The sequence below is a fragment of the Chiroxiphia lanceolata genome, chromosome 6, assembly GCF_009829145.1.
Source record: "Chiroxiphia lanceolata isolate bChiLan1 chromosome 6, bChiLan1.pri, whole genome shotgun sequence".
In the NCBI taxonomy this organism is placed as follows: Eukaryota; Metazoa; Chordata; class Aves; order Passeriformes; family Pipridae; genus Chiroxiphia; species Chiroxiphia lanceolata.
In genome coordinates, this window is record NC_045642.1 from 5,518,386 (window position 1) to 5,540,275 (window position 21,890).

At 45.9% G+C, this 21,890-nt stretch overlaps 4 protein-coding genes across 7 annotated transcripts; 1 reads left to right on the forward strand and 3 right to left on the reverse strand.

Annotated features, from left to right (window-relative positions):
* Positions 1–4,604: 4,604 nt before the first annotated feature.
* Positions 4,605–6,466, reverse strand: LOC116789071 (olfactory receptor 1509-like). Its single transcript, XM_032692408.1, has one exon. The coding sequence runs from the start codon at positions 5,634–5,636 to the stop codon at positions 4,710–4,712; it is 927 nt and encodes a 308-aa protein (XP_032548299.1). The 5' UTR covers positions 5,637–6,466; the 3' UTR covers positions 4,605–4,709.
* Positions 6,467–9,228: 2,762 nt separating this feature from the next.
* On the reverse strand, positions 9,229–10,303 carry LOC116789070 (olfactory receptor 4S2-like). Its single transcript, XM_032692407.1, is given in 3 exon segments — positions 9,229–9,866; positions 9,869–9,970; positions 9,973–10,303. Coding segments are annotated over 3 exon segments (927 nt in total). The 3' UTR covers positions 9,229–9,372.
* Positions 10,304–12,362: 2,059 nt separating this feature from the next.
* LOC116789078 (olfactory receptor 4S2-like) lies at positions 12,363–13,652 on the reverse strand. Its single transcript, XM_032692415.1, has one exon. It carries the CDS (start codon positions 13,635–13,637, stop codon positions 12,702–12,704), a length of 936 nt encoding a protein of 311 aa, XP_032548306.1. The 5' UTR covers positions 13,638–13,652; the 3' UTR covers positions 12,363–12,701.
* LOC116789062 (proto-oncogene Mas-like) lies at positions 12,446–21,645 on the forward strand. Of its 4 annotated transcripts, none has more exons than XM_032692398.1 (4): positions 12,446–13,448; positions 14,832–15,160; positions 17,743–17,828; positions 20,093–21,645. In XM_032692398.1, exons 2-4 carry the CDS (start codon positions 15,130–15,132, stop codon positions 21,068–21,070), a joined length of 1,095 nt encoding a protein of 364 aa, XP_032548289.1. In that variant the 5' UTR covers positions 12,446–13,448; positions 14,832–15,129; the 3' UTR covers positions 21,071–21,645. The 4 variants fall into 4 exon arrangements, with proteins under 4 accessions (XP_032548289.1, XP_032548290.1, XP_032548291.1 ...); XM_032692399.1 differs by having other exon boundaries at positions 14,835–15,160; XM_032692400.1 differs by having other exon boundaries at positions 12,446–13,155; positions 15,062–15,160.
* Positions 21,646–21,890: the final 245 nt, after the last annotated feature.

Consider the following 21,890-nt stretch of genomic DNA (forward strand, 5'->3'; position numbering starts at 1 on the left):
TTTTGCAATTCAAAGAAGAGTAAATTTGGCATTCAAGGGTCTTCCAATTTATCCTGCATTGCTTCCTGGAATGTAACTCAGGATTTATGGTAAGGATTTCTATATCACCTCACTAGGGAGATAAAGCAAAGTTCAGAATAAGTGCCTCCTTTTTGGAGATTAGAGCTTGATTGTGGGGCTCTTGGTGTGACTATTGTCCCAGGTTCTCATTTGTAAGAGATTTCATAGGTACAGAGATTGAACAGGTGATTATGATATCCCATCCAAGGCAGGCTCCTCTGTGGTCTCATGTTCTCACAGAAGCTTGAGAGGGACCAAAGTCAGAGCTTAAAGTACAGAAAGGAATATTTTAGTCAACAGAAATAAAAGGCAAGTTCTTCAAATGGGGAACTCATCCAGGTGAAATACCACAGAAAGAACCCAGAAATACTCACTGCTCCACAGAATTAATGACAGGTAATAGATAGTCCTGAGTATCCCCAGGAAACACAACTCTCCTGTTTCTTCCTTCACCATCGGATTGGAATATCTACATAGGACAGAACAATTCTTTCACTGTGAAGGAAGAGATGAGTCCAGGTTGGGCAGTGTAGCAACATTTACCCAGACCCCTGTGAGCACTGGCAGAAGGGCTGGCTGGGCTGCCAGGGTGAGCACCTCTCCTCTTTAATGAGGTTTATAAACGAGAAGGTGTGTCTGGGGACAAGTGTCTCTGAACCTGTTTTAGGTGTTACCTTAATTGCATCTATGTGGGTTTTGTTTTTTTTTTCAGAGTGTTGCCCAAGGGGGCTGGAAATGGAAGGAACTCAGATGATCAGCACTGCTTTTGGAGAGCTATCAAAAAATTGCCCTTTGGTTCCAGAAAGCATCCCTGCCTTGATTTATGGGAGAATCACTTCCCATGTGATGTCTAGGACTAGGAACAGGCCTGTTCCTATTCCAGCAATACCTGCCTGTAGTTTCTACCCTGTTCCCATGAATGACACTGCCTGTCAATCATTTCTCAAGCTTGCTTGCTGTGTTTGCAGGGAATGACTCTTTCAAAATTAAGACCTCTGCATCTTCCATGGGACAAGGGGGAACACTTTTAGACTAAAGGATGAGAGATTTGAATGACATATTAGGAAGAAGTTCTTCCCTGTGAGGATGATGAGTTCCTGGCACAAGTTTCCCAGAGAAGCTGTGGCTGCCCCATCCCTGAAAGTTTTCCAGGCTAGGTTGGACAGGCCTTGGAGCAACCTGGGATAGTGGAAAGTGTTCCTGCCCATGGCAGGGCACTGGAACATGATGATCTTTAATGTCCCTTCAACCCCAACCATTCTGGGATTCTCTAAATTGGAGTTATCCAAGGGTCTGGAATAAATCCACATGGTCCAGATCTTTGCCTGTGTACTGCAGTTGGCCCAAGGACCATAAACCCTCACACTTCCCATGAAGTTTTGCAAGAAAGAATTAAGAGACTAATTTTGTGTTAAAGCCGGATGCCAGAAAGGGATGCAACAAGGGGATCAATCCCATGCATAGCTGTGAGGAGAAGGAGGGCTGTGCCTTTCCATCTTCCTAAACTGGCTTCCTCTCACTTCCACTGCCTGGGACCCAACTTTTCATTGAACAGCTGTGAGAGGACAATACTTCCCACAAAATCAAGGTACCGGTCAGCCAGGACTATTTTTCGGGCTGCTGGCTCTCAGCTCTACATCTAGTGCTCCAGTGTGTATTTCCAAGGGTATTTTTAGTTGGGTCAATAGAATTAGAAAGACAGGATAGCCTTTGGGCTAAGCTTTCTGCCTCAGGGTAAATCAATCCATAAAAATCCCACTCGTATTCCTCATCTTGCAATACCTCCAAGCAGTCTGGAGATCCTTGGGTGGTGTAAAAATGCCTTTAATGTTACCATTCCACAGGAGCTGCTGGTATGGGCAGCCCAGTGAAAACTCTTTCTGTGTCTTGTTCACCCAAATTACTCTGTCATTCCAAGCCACTTGGTACAAGGCAATTTGTGAGCTGTGAACTCAAGAAGGAATCCCTGGCTGAGGAGGCACAGCTGAAAGTTCCAGTTCTTACGTTATACTCTATTCTAAAACCAGTTATTAAAAAACAACACACAAAATACCCCCCAAACAGAAAAAAAATTCTCTATTTGCAGAATGCAGATGTGCCTCAGTTGATGATATGCTGGATTAGCCCTGTTGCCCTCCCGTCCTGCCACACCAGGACCATCCCCAGTGTAACACAATTAAAGGGATTTGATTTTGACCATTGCTGGGACTACCCAGCTTTGTCAAGCCTTGAGTTTTCCACCTAGAAATGCTTATGGTGAGCCCAGACTGACTGCAGTCCCTTTTCTCTGATGTCCATTTGTGTTTCAGTCCCATAGTCTTGAAACAAAATTGATTAGAGAAGGATTTCTTCAGTTGACTTGGCATTTAACAAAAGCATTGTAGAGATCCTGGCAGTTATCAAGGGAATTCTTTTGCCCTTTGAGGCCATTTTTCCCAGTCCTCTAGATGACAGTGAGCTCAGAGCTGCTAATTTCCAGGAGAGAAAGAACTTGTGGTTTTAATGATGCGCAGTGGAGCCAATTTCCAGACGCTTCCAAACTCAACTGCCAAAGTTGCACCTTTGCAGTTTGTCAGGCCCCAACTTTTTAACAGCACCAACTGAGGCCTTATTAAAGTCATGGCAAGATGCTTCCTGGAGAGAAAAATCAATTGCATTGAATTGTCTTCCTAGAATGGTTTGGGTTGGAAGGGACCTTAAAGCTCATTCATTCCAATCCCCTGCCATGGGAAGGGACACCTTCCACTGGACCAGGCTATTCCAAGTCCCACCCTTGTATTGAGACACCAGCTCCCAAAAAGATGGAATTTTCATTTGGTTTTTTGTTAAAGCCGAGCTGGGAGATGTCATTGGAACACAAAACATGTAGTCCAAAATGGGGTGACCAGTCTCTGGGTGTGATTTCCTGCCTAGATTTATGCCATCTAAAAGAGAATTTTATGAAATATGATTAGATTGTATGTGATTTCTCTAATATACATTCTGAAATGTCTAATAAAAACTTGATTGGAATTCTTAAAAATTATCACAGTGATACATTTTAATTTTTTTCTCCATTGAAATTTACCCAGTTGACCTGGAGACCATTTTAATATTTCAGCATTTCTCTCTAATACTAAAAAAAAGCTCCCTTCCAATCCAAACCATTCCATGATGATGCAATCATGATGCGAAGTAGGAATTCACCATTCAAATGAAATCTGACTTGCATCAAGATGGGAAATATTTGGAAATCTCTCTTAAGCAGGAGGATCAGGGACTCCCTGATGCTTCTGATCTTCCTCCTCTTTCTGCTGGTGTGAGAGTGAGGGCTGATTTAAGAGAGGAATTTGAGCCTCCCACTTCCTTTGCAATAATTTAGATTGGATATTGGGAAAACTTTCTTCCTAGAAGGGTTGTCCAGCCCTGGCACAGCTGCCCAGGGCAGTGGTGGAGTCACCATCCCTGTGGGATTTAAAAGGCACGTGGATGTGGCACTTGGGGCTGTGGGTTAGTGGTGGCCTTGGCAGTGCTGGGGGAAGGGATGGACTTGCTGGTCTTAGAGGGCTTTTCCAACATAAATAATTCTATGATTCTAATTTCGATGAGATGAATCCAATCCTAAATCATTCTGGTTGGTGTTCTCCTGATGGCAGCCACTGCACTTCCAACCCTGATGGATTTGGTGATGTCATTGCTGCCCTCAGAAAGGCTAAAGTTGGCTGAAGAAGTAGAGAAACTTAATTACTGTGAGGTGGAAATGTTGCTTATTAAAAACACATCACAGAACAGAATCCTACTGCCTTTTCCTTAATCTTCTTCCCCAAACACTGTTGTTATCTCCCCAGGCAGAATGCTGGATTGGGTCATTCCTTCATAGGATCACAGAATCCCTGGCTGGTTTGGATTGGAAGGGCCTGTAAAAATCATCCAATTCCACCCCCTGCCATGGGCAGGGACACCTTCCACTAGCCCAGGTTGCTCCAAGCCCTGTCCAGCGTGGTCTTGAACACTTGCAGGGATGGGGCAGCCACAGCTTCTCTGGGCATCCTGTGCCAGGGCCTCACCCGCCATACAGGGCAGAATTTCCTCCTAACGTCCAATTGAAACCCACCCTCTGTCAGTGTGAAGCCATTCCCCCTTGGCCTGTCACTGCATGTTCTTGTCCAAAATCCCTCTCCTTCCTCTATATTTTGTCCCTTATATGTTTTTAATAATGCACTTCAGTGAGAGAATTAGGACTATGTTCTGAAAAGTTAAAAGAATTCCTATCCTTATATGTCTGAAGAAAATCCTACAAACAATGTCTGCACCATCTCTGCCTTCAGCTGAGAACATCGGTGTGAGTGGGGGAATTTGGGGACACTAAGTGCATGTGCCTCTGCCATCTGCTGTCACAGCCCAGTAACAGCACGGCAGAGAGGGAGAAAATGCTTGTGCTGGATTTATTTATTTGAAACTTATGATCCCACACAAATGAAACAGTTTAAAAGGTTTTGGCTTTTTCAACATGGATTTTTAATATTTTAGAAAGCATCAGTTTTTCAACACGGATTTTTAATATTAATAGTTATATATATGTGTGTATATATCCACACACCTAATTTGAAGTGTGTAGGCATTAGTCACCAAGCCATCAGTCTGTAGGTATGTCCCTCCAGGTGCAAGTCTCAGAAGACTGTGCAGCACTTCCACAGCCTCCTCATGGATTCCTTCACCTCGTTATTCCTCAGGGTGTAGATGAGTGGGTTCATCAGCGGGGACAAGATGGTGTAGATGACACAGACATACTTGTCGAAGGGGAAGGTGCAGGGGGGCCGCAGGTAGATGAAGACACAGGGCAGGAAGAAGAGGGTGACGACCAGCAGGTGCGAGGCGCAGGTGGAGAACGCCTTGCAGTGGCCCTGGGTGAGGCGTCCCCGGAGGGAGAGCAGGAGGAGCGTATAGGAGGTGAGCAGCAGCAGGAAGCAGCCCAGGGAGATGAGGCCGCTGTTGGAGGCCATGAGCCACTGGGTGAGGTAGATGTCGGCGCAGGCCAGGCGGACGACGGGCTGCACGTCGCAGAAGTAGCTGTCAATGGTGTTGGGGCCGCAGAAGGGGAGCTGGACTGTGAGCCAAGTCTGGGTGATGGAGTGGAGGAACCCCCCTGCCCAGCAGGAGCAGACCAGCAGCCAGCAGGCCCAGCGGCTCATGATGGCCGTGTAGTGCAGGGGCTTGCAGATGGCCGTGTAGCGGTCGTAGGCCATCACGGCGAGGAGGAACATCTCCGAGGAGCCAACAAAGTGCAGGAAGAAGAGCTGGGCAATGCAGCCTTCAAACACAATGGCCTTCCTGCGGGAGAGCAGGTCCACCAGCATCCTGGGAACGGTGACAGAGGTGCAGCAGATATCGAGGAAGGACAGGTTGCAGAGGAGAAAGTACATGGGTGAGGAGAGCTTGGGGTCAGTCCTGACTGTCACAATGATGAGAAGGTTCCCCAGCAGAACCATGGTGTAGGCCAGGAAGAAGACAGTGAAGAAGAGGACTTGCAGCTCCCTGGTGTCAGAGAGCCCCAGGAGGATGAATTCAGTCACCTGGGAGAAGTTGCTCCGTGCCATGGCTGCAGCTCAGGCTCCCATGACACAGGTGTTGGGGGGCAGTCATGGGCTGTCCAGGAAGAGAAGGGAATGTGCTACAGCTCCAAGGGTCATGGATGGTGACAGCAGCATGCATTTGCTGCTGTTTTTCCTGCTACAGAAAGCACAGTGTCATGTCCTAAATCACAGTGAGCAACATTTGCAAAGAGCACTGTCCCCTGCTATTCTGCCTTCCCGCTCCCATTTCAGGTCTCTGATCCCTTCACACTGACCCTCACCCCTGAATCCACTGTTTTCCTGCACTGTAGTTGTTGTGACAAATGTGCGCTCCCATTCTGTCAGGGAGGAATCCCAGAATCGTGGAATCATTGAGGTTGAAAAGATCTCTGAGACCATGGAGTCCAACCCTTCCCTCAGCACTGCCAAGCCCACCACTAAACCATGTCCCCAAGTGCCACATGCACAGGTCACTTCAAACCCTGAAGGGATGGCGATTCCACCACATCCTACTCTCACAGAATAGAGAGCTGGAAAAATGCTACCGTGTCCTTTTATCTGCTGGGAATTGGAAGGGCTAGGATGGAAGTAAATCCTGCCATGTTCAAGCATCTTCTCTACAATATATGGCTCAATCACGACCTGTTGCATGTTCTTTTCCTAATGGCTCTCCTCTAAATTGAGGAAAGGACTCTCTAGTTAGCTCATCCACTCTGAAACTGGAAATACGTGCACAGAAGCCACGTTCCTCACTGGAAATGCTCTCCCCTGAGCCAGCAGCTCTTTGGAAGCTTGAGTGCTCCCTTAGGCCTGCTGTTATCAGAACACACTCTCCCCCCCAAAATTGGGGTCTCTAACAAAGCAGAAGCTGCAAATCCCTGCCCAGTTTCTCTACCTCTTTATTTTTTAAAGGAATTGTTAAAGTTCTCCAGTAGGTAAATGCACTCACTGTCTTGGGGAGGTTCACATGGGACCAGCAGAGGAATGCCCATTTCCATTTACAATCCCACCAGGAAATTCCTTTGCTGCTCATTTCTGCCCAAGAGTTCCTAACTCAGCAAGCAGGAGGTTACTAGCAAGAAACCGCAGTCTGTTTTTTTTACCTACCTCTTGCCTTTTGCACTTTCCTCAGGTCTTGCTCTATTTTCTCCCCCTTTCTGGTAGATCTCAAGCACAGAATTCAGAATATCTGTCTGCAAATCATGGCATCAGTTTAGGAATGATCCCACTTTTCCCTCTCTCTTTCCCACAGGCTCAGGAGTTTTCCAGAGGTGCAGAAAGGGCGAAGAGTCTGCAGCCACCCCGAGGTTGTACTAGACGGGGAGCTCAGAACAGGCATCACAGTTGGTGTGCAGCAGCTCTGCCTCCCTGTGTAGTCAAGAAAGAGGAAGAAACACCTTAAAGACACGGCTCAGTTGACCTTTTTTAGGTCATTACACCCCAGTGAGATGATTTAGCCCATCAAAGATTGTCCCTCTGTCCTTGAGTGTAAATGGAGAGCAGATACCTGCCCCAGGCCAGATGTCTAGGATGTTATCAGCATTAAATAAAGCTGCCTTAAAGGATCCCAATGGCCAACATTTAGCATTTACATGTTTCTGCATATTTTTCAACAGGTTACCAAGGATTTCTCTCTGCCTTTCCCATAAACAAACACCACCACACACATGTGCTTTAATACTCCATGGCTGACATGAAGAACATAAGGAAAGGAGAGAAAAAATGGTTCCTACAGTACCCAGTTCCTAAATGTTGATACAACATCAGCTTTCTGAGCTCTGCATTTGTTGCCTGAAAACATTTGAAATCATTCACTCCATGTTCTGAGTTCTTCATCAGACCTGTCCAGGGAATTGTTCCACTCTTCTTCCTCCTGCTTGTAATTCCCATATCCTTACTCTTATTTTTCTTGTTGCATGAAAACTTGCTTCAGGTATTTTTCAAGGCAGTTTTTTTTTCTTGCCAGACAGGTTTTACTGTGATGGCATCAATGTCCTGTTCTCTGTCTGTCACTTACACTGAGAGATCCAAGGCTTTTGGAACAGAGCTCTGCATTTCCCGCATCTTCCTTCTCCCTGAGGTCACCCCACCGCAGCACAGCCTATAAATACTCCTGGAACATACTGGGGACTAAACACAGGCAAAAGAGAGTTAGACCTGAGAGAAATGTGTCATTAGCAAACTCCAAGCAGGTCCCTGAGGGCCTTATTAAATAGTTTTGCTGGTTGGGTCCCTTGGTTGGGTCCCAAGTCACTTGAGGACCTTTTGTGAGTGGAGTCCTGGAGACTGATGAAGAGAGGAGAAAACACCACACATTTCTAAGCACTGAGAAGACCTTTGTGTGAAACAAAGCCTGAAGCTTCTAGTAATAAAATGGTAAATGTAGGGTTCTACCACTGATCTGTACATTGAGCCAGTGTGAGGCAGCAGAAAATGTTACTTGAGATCAGAGAGCTTCAGGGCCAGGACAGAGAGTCTTCAAACCCATGGTATGAATTTTAAAGCCTAGAATCTAGTCTCTGAAAGCATGTAATCTCTAAAAAGAACGAATGTGATTATTGAATTTGAAGGCCATTTCTGCTCCATCTTCAGGAGCTGCTCCTCCAGTCCAGAAAGAAAGTCTTATTGGCTGCACCCCTGGGTTTAGTTTTACACAGTGAAGATAAACCCTTTCTCTTCTGCCAGTCCTGGTTACCTCTTTGTCTTCCTATTCTGATGGACATATAGAGAAATTCTAACACTTTTTTGTCCATTTAATGATGTTTTACTTCTAAGTTTACTGCCATCATAAAGTGCCAAGGACTCACTGCTGTATTTCATCTCCATGTGTCACCAGTTACCTTCAGGCAAATGAGTGAATTGTCAACTATTTTAAGGACATCCCATTCCTCTGCTTCCCTTTCCAAAATTTTAGGGCCAATAGAAGTTTTTAGAAAATTCATGCCTTGACCACAGTCAGTCAATTTGCAGTAGAACGGCATTGCCCAGGGTTGTGAGATTCTGGGGTCATTTCTACATTTCTGTACTGGAAATGGCTTGTCCTCCTTGTCCTGTCACTCCAGGCCCTTGTCCAAAGTCCCTGTCCAGCTCTCTTGGAGCCTCTTCAGGCACTGCAAGGGACTCTAAGGTCTCCCCAGAGCCTTCTCTTCTACAGGCTGAACACCCAGAGCTGTCCCAGCCTGTCTTCAGAGCAGAGGGGCTCCAATAGACATATCAGCCATGTCTGTGCTCTGTAACCATGCTCAGACTGCTGCCCTGATAAGGATCACCTGTGACATCAAATCAGTGTCTCAGGATTCCTTGAAATAAAGTTGTTCCAACTAATAATAGCCATAATTTCCTCTTTATTGTACAGGAGTGTTTTTTGGAGGTGGGCATTAATTTGCACATCTTCCAGTTGTTGGCAGTGGACCTCTTAGGGGAGCATTTGAGGACCCTGAGGCAGGAGGGAGAACAAATCTGAAGGAGACAGAACATTCACCAGAACATAGGAAATCTATCAAAATGGGGGCATTCAGACTGACTCACTATTGTAGGAAAGCTTTCCGCTCTTACCCTGATGAACATTTTATCATCATACTGACATTGAATCAGAATAGTAACGATTTCTCTGGAAATTTCACTGGCAGAGGAAGAAGGAAAGATTCCTCTCCTGTCATTGGCACCAGCAAATCACCAAACTTCCACCAAATACCAGTTTTTCTTTCCCTCCCCATGATGTCTTAAGCTCCTGTCATCTTACAAACATTGCCGTGTCCTTTCATTTCTCACTCCTCTTCACTGTCCTGCTCCACAACTTTTTCATGCTGTTTCTCATCTCTTGGTTTCTCAGGGTGTAGCTGAAGGGGTTGAGCCTGGGCGTGATGATGGTGTAGAAGACAGAGACCACCTTATCCGCCGGGCAGGTGGCAGAAGGGCACAGGTAGATGAAAATACAGGGCCCAAAGAACAGGGTGATGGCCATGATGAGGGAAGAGCTTGTGTCTAGAGCTTTGAGCCACCCTTTGGGAGAGTGTGTCCTCAAGGAAAGCAGGATAGCAGTATAGGATACTGCAAGGACAACAAAAGAGCCCAGGGAAATCACGCCACCGCTGACGGCTACGCCAACACTGCTGGTGTAGGTGTCAGCACAGGCCAGCACCAGCCAAGAGTGGACATGGCAGAAATAGTGGTCCAGCCCATTCTTGGGCCCACAAACAGGCAGCTGGAGGAGCAGCAGGGTCTGCAGCAGGGAGTGCACAAAGCCCCCAGCCCTGAGGCTGCCAGCAGGCAGCTGCAGACGTGCGGGCTCACGACGCTCGTGGAGTGGAGTGGTTTGCAGAGGGCGACGCAGCGGTCATAGGCCATCACCATGAGAGGAAGATCTCAGTGCACCCAAAGAAGTGGGCCCCCAACAGCTGAGCCATGCAGCCTGCAAAGGAGATGGTCCTCTCCTCCATGAGAAGGTCATGGATGAGTTTGGGAGCTGAGACAGTGCAGTAACTGATGTCTACAAAAGACAAATAGCTGAGGAAGAAGTACATGGGAGAGTTCAGCAGGGCACTTGTCTTTATTGTCATGATGATGAGCAGGTTTCCAAAAATGATAGTGGTGTAGAAGAGAAAAAAGAACAAGAAGCAGACTTCTGCTCCTGTCCTGTCTTATGTCAGTCCGTGGAGGATGAACTGGGTCCAGTTGTTTGTGTTTTCCATAGACACCACTCAGGCAGGACCTGGAGCCCAGAAAAGAGACAACAGGAGTGACATCAGACCTGGGGCAGGATCAGAACATACACAAACTGACCTCTGGCATGTTAAATATTCAGCTTTTTTTTTTTTCCTGCATTTTTGGGACAATTTCAATTTCAAGTCAATACTTTCGTAATGGAATAACAGTGCTATCTGAGTCAGAATGTATTCTTGACATAAGTAAGAGCAAGTTCAGATTATTTTGTTGAGAAGGGTGGTAAAAATAAGAGGCAGGTGCTGGACTTAGTCCTGAACAGCTCCTAAACACACCTGTAGTGACACTGGGGGAGTTTATGAGCTGTTGGTGACCCTCCTTTCCTGACAAACACACACAAATTCACCTTTGCAGCATTGCCACGCACTACACAAGGATCACTACACAAGGATCACTACTGTGTGATATCCCTGAAGTGCTCAAGACCACATTGGGTGGGGCTTGGAGCAACCCAATCTAGTCAAAGGTGTCCCTGCCTCTGGCAGGGGGAGTCAGAACAATATGAGCTTGGAGGTACCTTTCATCTCAAACCATCCTGTGATTCTAAAGCTGTAATTGAGGGGGTTTTTTTCTCAATTGTAAAATGGACCCCACAAAAGCCACTCACCAGAAATGCTGCTTTTCAAGGGCAGGATTTCAGCCAGGCCTGAACAAAACCAAGGGACAATCTCCGAACATTTCCACTGAGAGCTCTCTTGCTGTCACTCCTCTGAGCACCTCCCCAAAGCACTTCAGGGGGTTTCATCAGAATATCTCAGCTGCAATTTGCTGCTTAGAAGTTGTGAAAGCAAGTGGAAATCTCTGCCAACTCTGAGCCCTGCAGTGGCTGAAAAGAGCAGCCCAACTCTCTGTCTGCATTTCCCATTCTGAAAAAAAACCAACTGCAAGAGCATCTACAAGAACAATTATTTCTGTAGCAGAAGCCCAAGACTGTCAGGAGTAATGAGATCCCAGAGGCAAATGAAGTTTTGTCAGAAATCATCAGTAGACAAGGAGCTTATTTCTTATTAACTCACTCTTACCACTGCACAAAAAACCCCCAACAAAAATCACACCTGTGCTACAGATGTTATCCCTTAGATGCCTGATGAATATAAATTTGAAACAAGAAGTAACACAGGTAATGACTTCAAAAATTTGGAAAGGTTTGTGGTGAATTCCTCTCTTCCTATCAGTAATTTTTACTGCCACAGTGCAAAGCACAGAAGCAACTTTTTACCTCAAGTCTGAAATTCTTGTAAGAATTTTTAATAAAATGTGGAGAAGCCTAATGCTGCTTTGAGTGACACCTTCCATAAGCTATGGGGGAATACTTGCTCGGCATTGTGCAAAAATGAGATCTCCAAAAACCCCATTGGTTTAAATGCTCAAAAGCATTTCAAAATTGATCTATTTTTAATATATAAATTTTATTTACACAAATAAATACTATACAAGCTAAAAGCGATTATATATTTAAAATTTTTTGTGTGTGTTTGTTATAAATGACATTTGTGTGTGTTATCCTGACCCTATCTTGGGCTGGGAACACCTTGTAACCTTCAACTCTACTTAAGGCAAGGAGTTGTGGTGGCTACTGGAATAGTTGCTAAACAATTCTTTTTTATTATTATTCTCTCATGAATTTGTGCCTCCAATATCCTACTTTGGTGACTCCTTAATTTTTAACAGTCAGGAAAGTGTGTTTAATTAGATGTGTGATTCTTTATTAGTCTAAGGATGAAAATAAAAGGCATGAGGTCAAGCTGAAAGATAGAGGGTATGGTTGGAAGGATGGCAGCAGGGATGGGAGAAGTAAATAGACTTGTGGGATTCTAGAATATCTGTTTAGGTTGGAAGGGACCTTAAAGACCATCTCATTCCACCCCTGCTATGGGCAGAGAGACCTTCCCTTAACCCAGCTTGCTCCAAGCCCCATCCAACCTGCTCTGGAACACTTCAGAAAGGATTTGTTGAGGTGAGAGGGGAAGGGAAGAAGTTTTCTCTCTCATTACTTGCATCAGCAAAGGACTCAACTCCCACATAATATCAGGTTTTTGTGTTTGTTTTTTTAATGGGATGCTCTACCTGGACAACATTTTCAGTCCTTTTGACAGTATTTATTTCAACACTGGTGTTGAGTTTGTGCTCAGAAGGCCCTGGTCTGGACCTGTGCTTGTTGTCAAAGAATAGACAGGGAATGCCAGCTCATGACAGAGTTCACAGTGTCTTTCCCCTCAATAAATAAACCTTTAGTGCCTTCCTAATTACAGCAGGAGCTCCCAGCAAGCTGTCCTTTAAAGGGCAGGTCGTGAGGAATTGTCACAAAAGAAGTCATAATGAAAGATGCTCGATTTTCTCTGATCTTTTCGAAACATGACTATGGTCCTACACCTTTGCATTTTGGCTTCCCACTTTTCTGCTCCACAGCTTTCTCATTGCACTCTTCACCTCCTGGTTCCTGAGGGTGTAGATGAGGGGGTTCAGCATGGGTGAGATGATGGAGTAGAACACGGCCATGTCCTTGTCCTCCACCAGGTTGCTGGAGGGGCGGATATAGATGAACGTGCACGGCCCAAAGAACAGGATCACTGCAGTGATGTGGGAGCCGCAGGTGGAGAGGGCCTTGTGCCACCCTGCAGCTGTCTGACCTTTCAGGGAAACCAGGATGACAACATAGGACGAGACCAGGATGGCAAAAGCGCTCAGAGTTATCAAGCCACCATTGATGACCTCGGCGACGCCCACGGCACGGGTGTCGGCACAGGCCAGGTGGAGCAGGGGGTGGACATCACAGAAATAGTGATTGATTTTGTTTGGGCCGCAGAATGGGAGACAAATGGTGAGAAGGAGCTGCAGGGTGGAGTGGAAGAAGGCCCCGACCCATGAGCCCAACACCATGAGGCCGCAGGTGCGGCCGCTCATGAGGGCGGCATAGTGGAGGGGCCTGCAGATGGCAACGTAGCGGTCGTAGGCCATAACCGTGAGGAGGAAGATCTCAGTGCAGCCAAAGAAGTGAAACCCAAACAGCTGGGCCATGCAGCCCACGAAGGAGATGCTTTTACTCCCCCCCAGCAGGCCGGCAATCATTTTGGGAGCCGTGGTGGAGGAGTAGCAGATGTCTACAAAGGACAGGTAGCAGAGGAAGAAGTACATGGGGCAGTTGAGGCCCTGGCTGCTGATGACAGTGACCACTATGAGCAGATTTCCTGCCACAGTGATCAGATAGAAAGCCAGAAAGAGCACCGAATATATTTTCTGCAGCCCTTGGTTCTCCGAGAGGCCCAGGAGGATGAATTCCTTCACGCTGCTGGCATTCTCCATGTTAATGTGTTGGGGGATACTTGATGCAGCACCTGGGAATGTGGAAAAATAAAGGCAAAAAGATTTCTCAGGTTTTTTAATGATAAAAAATGAATTCTTGATCAGAAGTACAGTCACACTAAGAAATATGTAGGATTAGAAGTAATTAGAAGTGTGGGTTTTTTTGTGTTTTTTCTGGTTGGTTGGTTTGAGGGTTTTTTGTTTGGTTGATTTTTGTTGTTGATTTTTCTTTCTCTCCCCCTCTACATGGTTAATTTTCCTTGCATGAGACTCCAGCCATAGAACCATAGAATCCTGGAGTGGGTTGGAAGGGACCTTCAAGACCATCTAGTTCCAACCTACCTGCCATGGGCAGGGATGCCACCCACTCAATCCTTCTGGCATTGGGTCCATCGGATCCAGGCTTTTGCTTTAGGATTTCAAAATCAGAAACTCTTGTGCAGGCAAAAAGCTGCTCAAGTACCCACAGGAAATGGAGAAAACCCAAAATTGCTCTCAAAATTGCCCACAAAGGGAAGCCTAGAGAGGAAGTTGGGAAAGTTTGGGACTTTCCCTGTGCTTCCAGTTGTAGTGGCAGGAGGTAAAAGGTATTCAAGAAAGGGGGCAAAATTTATAGGTCTTCCCTCTAAAAGTATCTTTTAAGGGATGGATTAGAGTTATGTGATACAATGCAGTCAATTGCAATATGAAAGAAATACAATGTGGACTGTTTTAATTTCAAGAAAGGATGAGAACTTGCACCACCTCCTTCTTGCAAGTGTTTTTCCCTAAAATCTCAGGTGATTAATGGGAAAGAGAATTAAAGAACTTAATTTGGGACTGCAGGACTGGCTCTGGATGTGGTTCTGGGCAAAGAGAGCCAGAGATGGTTCAGTGAAAATTTCTTCTTTGTTTTTTCACATTTGAAAAATGAGGGGGAAAAGAGGAAAGGAAAGCAGAAATAGGAAAGAAAAGAGGAAGGAAAAAAGGGAAAGGATGCAGAGAATGTGGAAAACTTACCTTCTCTGTGTTTGAAGATTTAATTGTTTGTGTAAGGGCTGCAAGATTTTATCTCCTCAACATCTGCCTTTCCTGGGATGAACGAGATAGAGCCCATTCTTTAGAAAAGAGAGAACAGCTTCTGGGAAGCTTGCAATGCTTGCTTAGGAGGTGCAATAATCCCAGCTAATTGAATTTCTTGCTTTCCTGTATCAGCAGGTGTATCTGGATGTTTCCTGCCCACGAGAGCTGCTTTGGAGGCTGCTTGGAGATGGGTGGGCACTGAAGGCTGCACACCCAGCCCAGCAAGCAGAGAGAAGGTTGAGAAGAAAATTGTTTACATAACTCTTCTTAAGCATCTCCAAGGAAATCTCCCACCTCAAGGGCTTAATTCCCTGTTTCTGTAGAACTCCTGCAGCCTCTCCAAGGAAATCTCTCCTCTGCAGGGCTCTTGGGGCTGTAGGAGGGAGGTGTGAAGGCTGAATGAAAGGAAGTTGAGAAGGAGGAGAAATTAATGCTGTCCTGGGAGGGGAAGTTTAGATCAGATAGTAGGAAAACTTTCTTCACTGAGAGGGTGCTGAAGGGATTTCAGACTTGCGTGGATGTGGCACTTGGGGCCATGGTTTAGTGGTGGCCTTGGCAGTGCTGGGGGAACTGTTGGACTCGCTGATCTTAGAGGGCTTTTCCAACCTGACTGATTCCAGGATTCCTTGAAGTAGCAGGCAATGGATGAGCTGAATATTAAACTGGACAAGCATGTGATGTGACCTAGTCCAGTTACTCATTCCCAGAATCCATCATGAAGCCAGGATCTGTGGTTTTCCCAAGTCCCAAGTGGCCCATTGGATCCACTGCTTTGGCTTTATAGTTTTGTGAGAAATAAAACAGGACTTCTAAATCAGGTTTTATTAAAAACAAACAAACAAACAAACAAACAAAAAAACCAAAAAACCAAACCAACAAACAAACAAAAAAAAAAGCAACACATCAATCAGGAATCTTCATTAAAAAAATAAAAATAAATAAAAAATCAGAGATCTCTAGTAGTAAATAGAGAAGAGACAGAAGGTGGTCACCTCTTGATGACCCTCCAAGTCCCTATTTGACATGAAATTTCGTCACTGACAGCCCAGTGAATAAAGTCTCTTGCAAGAACTTGCAGGTTTCAGCAAAAGTCAGGGAATTACAGAGTAAGGGAAAACCCCCTTATTTTACAAATTGGGAAACTGAGAGAGGAGAGGAAGTCAGCTCTTGTGCATCTGTGGAAGTCAGCTGAGTTGAGTCTTTGCAAGTCCAGGCTTTCCTATGTTCACCTGATCAATTAGGGGGAGTGGCTTTCAAGTGCCAGAGGGGAGGGTTAGCTGGGCTATTGGGAAGGAATTCTTGGCTGTGAGGGTGGTGAGACCCTGGTAGAGGTTGCCCAGAGAAGCTGTGGCTGCCCCATCCCTGGAATTGTTCAAAGCCAGGTGGGAGCAACCTGGTCTAGTGGTCGGTGGCCTTGCTGATGGAGTGGGTTGGGATTCAATGATCTTTGAGGTGCCTTCCAACCCAAACCATTCCAGGATGCAATGAATTTAAGCATCACTTAAAGTCATCACTGCTCTGAAGTTTCCTGTGTATTTTTGAATTCTGATATATGGGCTTAAATCAGTAGTTTCATCCACTGCCCATGACTTTGTTTTGTTGACATTTCTTGTAGTTTAGAATGGCCCATTAACAGCCAAGGTGATGTGACCATCTCCTGACACATAATACCAGTGATCCATGCAGGGAAAAGAGAAACCCTCCAATTTATGAGGAGGTTAAATAGTGCTCTGGGTGCAAATAGTCTTTTAATTTAAATAGCATTTTACACTGGAGTCCTGGCCAGGTTAATAAGGGCTACCACAACAACTCAAGGAAGAACTATTGGGTGAGGAAGTTAAAGCAGTCTTATAGTCTTTGGGAATGGAAGAGGAACATGTCCAAATCTGTATCTGATGTACTAAGCAAATTTGGGCTGGATCTGCCCATTTCTATACCCAGTGACACAAATGGCAATAATTTGGCTGGTGTCACACTTTTGTGCGCCTTTGTTCCCCTGGCCGGATGGACCAGCAGAAGTGATTCATGCACTAGTTAAAATCAAGAGTTGCTGGTACCTCCTGTTGTGAAATAGTTCCCTGTAAAGACACAAGCTGCCAGGAAAGGAGAAAGGTGCGTTCTCTGTTTTCACTGCACTTCCTTCGGATCTGGACGCTGTGGTGGGGCGTCTCATGGGTGTGTGGTGTGCATGGTGAGAAGATGAGTGGGATATTGTGAGTATGTGGTAAATTCTGTGTGGGGAAAAGCCATGGGTTTGATGGTGGGCAGGCTGAGGCTGAGGTGCTGTTTGGGGGGAAGTTGTGAAACTGGAAGTGAAAGACTGGAGGCTTTCTTGAGGTATTTTGTGAAATCGTAAGTGCCCGAGGTGTGGTGAAGGACTGTGCTGAAAGACTGAAGTGGCAGGTGGGGTGTGGAGTTGCATTGAAAGATCTCCTGCCACCAGAATTATGCACTGGGGGCAGAACAAGCAGAGGCTGGGAAGTTATGGATGCTGAGGTGTGAATTTTGGGTGGACCCTCCTCCAGGGAAGGTTGGATGAAAGAACAGGGACTAAATATGGTGCTGAATTTTCTTGGGAGAGGCTGTGGGTCAGGAGAGGACAGTGTGGTGATGGGTGTGTTATAGTTGGGCAGGGACAATAGGGGTGAGTAGCTGTGCTGAGGGAGGTTGCAAAACCATCAGCACAGGTGTTTTGGGAGAGGACTGAAAATTTCTCTTTGTAACCCCAAGCAGCAGTAAAGCGTCCTCTTCAGGGGCTGTGAAATCAGAGCATCTCAGGGACATGGGTATGAAACATCAATGCAAGAGGCAAGGGATGGGTTTGTATGGACAAAACTGGCTGGAAAGAGGAGAATTAGTAAAACAAAAATTGTTTCCGTGACACTATGAAGAGTGGAAGGGGAAGTGGTTCAGTTATCACACACACAATGTCCTCCCCTGAGGAGTGATTGGCTGGTGTGTATCACGCTGGCTTTCTAAAGTGTCTGATTAGCCCAGCACTGCAGTATTGACACAAGGACCTTGTCTGGACCCTATGCCACAGAATTAAGGGGACAATATTGCCCAGCAGATCCACACCAGGCAGCTGCTGCAAAGCAGTCACTGAAATTCCAAGGAACCCACAAGAAGGTGAGAAATTCCTGGATGGATCTTTGCCATTGCATTCTAATGCTTTCTCTCAGTCTTTTGGGGAAATGGTGAGAGGAAGGGGGGAAAACCAAAAACAGTGGAGGAAAGGAGAAGATCAAATATTCTCCTGATGGTTAGAAATTTACTGTAGGTCATATCATTGTTGTGATCGTTTTCAAGGTAAGAAGAACTTCGTTCCAGGGTTGCTTTTCCATGAACAAGTGCTATTGGATTGTTCTAAATACACCTTTGTAATATAAATGTCATTATTTAGAGACCTGCATTACAGCAGCATAACTTTTTGTCCATAGTCTAAGTGGTTTTGCAGGTAAACCACAGGGAGGATGGTTAAGTCCAAGAGAGAAAGAGACCACCTGGACTCAGGCTGCTGCTGTTTGAGGAGAACTTTCACTAATTAGTTTTATTAAGGAGGTAGATTCATGTCTTTAATGTGTCCTGGAGACAAGAATTCAGTTTTTCCAAGGGAATACAATGGCACTCAAATGTTCATGACCTCTCCAGATGGACTGGAAACTTGCTTCAGATTTGCACAGATATCTTGTGGCAGAGAGAGCAGTGCCTTGGGTCTTCTAAAGGCCAGGAAACCACCTTAACCACCGGGTCTTCCTCTGTCCTTGCAGCAGGGTTGCTGCCAAGAGTTTGATGCTGCTTCAGCTAATTTCTGCTGTGAACTAAAATCTGATGATTTGTGGCCACCCCAGATGAGGCTAGAACAGCCACAAGACTGGGCCCTAAGGTTAGACCTGAGGTCCCGTAAGAGCTGAGGATGGGATCATCCTCCACTATCTAACAGTGTGGTGCAGTGGCAGAAGTTCCCTGCTTTCAGTCAACCCTGAAGGAAATCATAGAATCCTGGAATGGTTTGGGTTAGAAGGGACCTTAAAGATCATTGCATTCCAGCCCTCTGCCATGGGCAGGGACACCTTCTACTGGAACAGGTTGCTCCAGGCCCTGTCCAACCTGGCCTTGAAATTCCCTGCATCATGCATTTCTCTTGCCTCTGTCCATGCAGAACTATGGCCATTGTGTCTGGAGTGCTGGGATGAAACAACAGTGATTCAACCTGTCACATTTTTTGTTTTTGGAAGTCTGTATCCATGTGTTTCACGAAGAGAGAACAGAGGATTCGTGCTGGTTAGATGGTTCAGTGACATGGTTTCCAGTAAACCCTGTTTTGGCTTGTTCCTCTCTTCTTTTTAACCCATCTCTCATGACACTTCTCTGCCTACCATGTCCAAATTAGCAGCTGGCTGAGAGAGAGGGAGCAAAAAAAACCACAGTACATGTTCTTATCAGAGAAAAAAAAAAAAAAGGTGTTGAACCTATTTTTCTACCTTTTCTTATTACCAAGGTTCTCATTCAGATCTCAGTACCATGGGGGAGGAAACAGTGAACTGCATCAGGGAATGGGGTGAATTATCAGACCCATAAGTCCAGTGTCCTGTGAGGATATTTTGTGGTTTCTTGTACATGGTTCTTACAGTTTCTGAGGAGAGGGCTGACTGTGCCAGACCAAAATGTTTATTGTCTGTACATAGGACCCAAGAGAACAAACCAACCACATTAAATGGCAAATTAATATCTTAATTAAAAGAGAAATCAGTCATCAATATAAAAAAAACTACCAACTTTTTATAGAATGAAATGTTTCCATAGAATCACAGAGTGATTCAGGTTGGAAGGGGCCTTAAAGCTCATTCAGTTCCAACCCCCTGCCATGGGCAGGGACACCTTCCACTAGACCAGGTACTTCCTACCATGTTTTCTGGGCATGCACATAGGACCGAACTCAATCAGTTTTTACACTAATTAAACATGTATTTTGGCTGCCTGGAGCCTTCACACTTCTGACAAGATTTTTGTCCCACCTAATCCTATCTCCATGGGACAATTAGCCCCAAGTTGTTAACACTGACTTCTATTTGGCTTTAAACTGACATCAGGTGGGTTTAGGTGGGATACTGGGAAGAAATTCTTCCTGTGAGGGTGGTGAGGCCCTGGCTCAGATTGCTTGGAGGGGGTCTGGAAGACCTGTCCTGGATGTGTTTAAGGCCAGGTTGGACAGGGCTTGGAACAGCCTGGGCTAGTGGAAGGTGTCCCTGCCCATGGCAGAGGGTAGAACTGGATGGTCCTTAAGGTCCAAATTCTACCTACAAAGGCCTGGAATAAAACCAGGAAGACCACCAGGTCACCGTGATGGAAAGTCACCCTGGAGTTACCACCTCTGCCCTTTCTTTTTCCAGGTGTGTCTGGAATCACCCATTATGAGTTCCACAGCCACACCAATCTTCCTTTCAGCCACAACCACCCAGGCCCTTGGGACTAACCAGAGCGGGGCTGTGGGACAACAGGAGCCATCCTATGCTGTCTTGAAGTTCATGGAGAGCTTCTGCCTCATCAGCTCTGCCTGTGGGATGGTGGGGAATGCCCTGGTCCTGTGGTACCTGGGCTTCCGCATCCGCAGGAACCACTTCACAGTCTACATCCTGAACTTGGCGGCCGCCGACTTCGGGTACCTGCTCTGCATTGCCATCGAGACCGTCCAGTACCTGATGCAGTTCAACGTGGGGGTGCAGTTTGGGATATTCCTCTTCCTGGATCTCTCCATGTATGGGACCGGCCTGTACCTACTGACAGCCATCAGCATCGAGCGGTGCCTGTCTGTGGTCTCTCCAATCTGGTGCCGGGCCCACCGCCCCAAACACTTGTCTGCCATCATCTCCGGCCTGCTCTGGGCTCTGTCCCTGCTGCTGAACACACTGGGGTACATTCTGTGCACCATCCGCCCCTCTCCCAGGCTCTGCCAAAGCCTGCTCATCACCATCGGGACCTTCGACTTCCTCATCTGCGCACCCCTCATGCTGCTCTTCAGCCTCACTCTCTTCCTCAGGGTCAAGTGCAGCTCCCAGCACTTCCAGACGGGCCGGCTCTTCACCGTCATCATGCTCACTGTCCTCCTCTTCCTCATCTTTGCTGTGCCCCTCAGCGTCCTCATCCTCTTTGACTTCCTGGGCTACAAATTTCTCTACTCCCCAGAGATTGGCTTCGTGCTGTCCTGTGTCAACAGCACCCTCAACCCCGTCATTTACTTCCTGGTGGGAAGCTACAGGGATCGGAGATTCAAGCTCACCCTCAGGCTGGCATTCCAGAGGGCCTTTGAAGAGTCAGGGGACGACAAAGATGAGCAGGAAACCAGGGACTCAGTAACTATGTCCTCCTAAAAGCCTGGTCTAGAGACAAGAGTGGGCAGAGTTGAAGAACTCCGAGGTTTTGGGGAAGGTTCATTGCACCTGACCTTCAGTATCCTAACTGTAGATAGTTCAGCTGATTAAATGACTTCTGTCTGTCATCAGTGAAATCACACAAGGACCTGGACCACAGAATTTTCCTGAACTGTATTTGGACCACAAGTGACTATTAAATAACATTAATTTGATAAGGTGAAATGTCTTGGTGTCTGAATTTCCTCAAAGGAATCTTACTTAGAATTTGCACTTCACTCAATAAATCCCTGTCATTCCTAAGTCCGTGAATTCTCAGTCACTTTTCACTCGGATCACTGAAGATGAGATGGGAAACAACCTTCCTGCTGTTGAAATCAGACATAAAATTCCTGCAAGGAGGAGGAATTTATCCCACTTAATTTTAAATACCCATATCCAAGCACACTTTTGTAGCTCAGAGAGCGATTCTGGGCTTCCTAATGTGAGCATGTCAAAGAGTGAAGTTATTTTAATTTCTTCCAGCCCTGGACAGACTTTCTGCCTTCAACTAAAGCGTGAATTGCTTGTTGTTTCTTCCTTGAAAAGGACAGATAAGAATCCATGGCTTTTAAATCTCCTTTACCAATAAAAATAATTTCAAGATTAGGGAAAAAAATACAGGAAACAGAAAAAGGTAAATAAATAACATGAATTGCAACAAATTATTCTATAGACCAAATCCCTTGAGGTACAAGATGGGATTATTTGTCCTATAAAACAACCTAACATTTATTCTTTGAACCAAAATTGTTAGGAAAAGGAAACATAGGTAATTTTC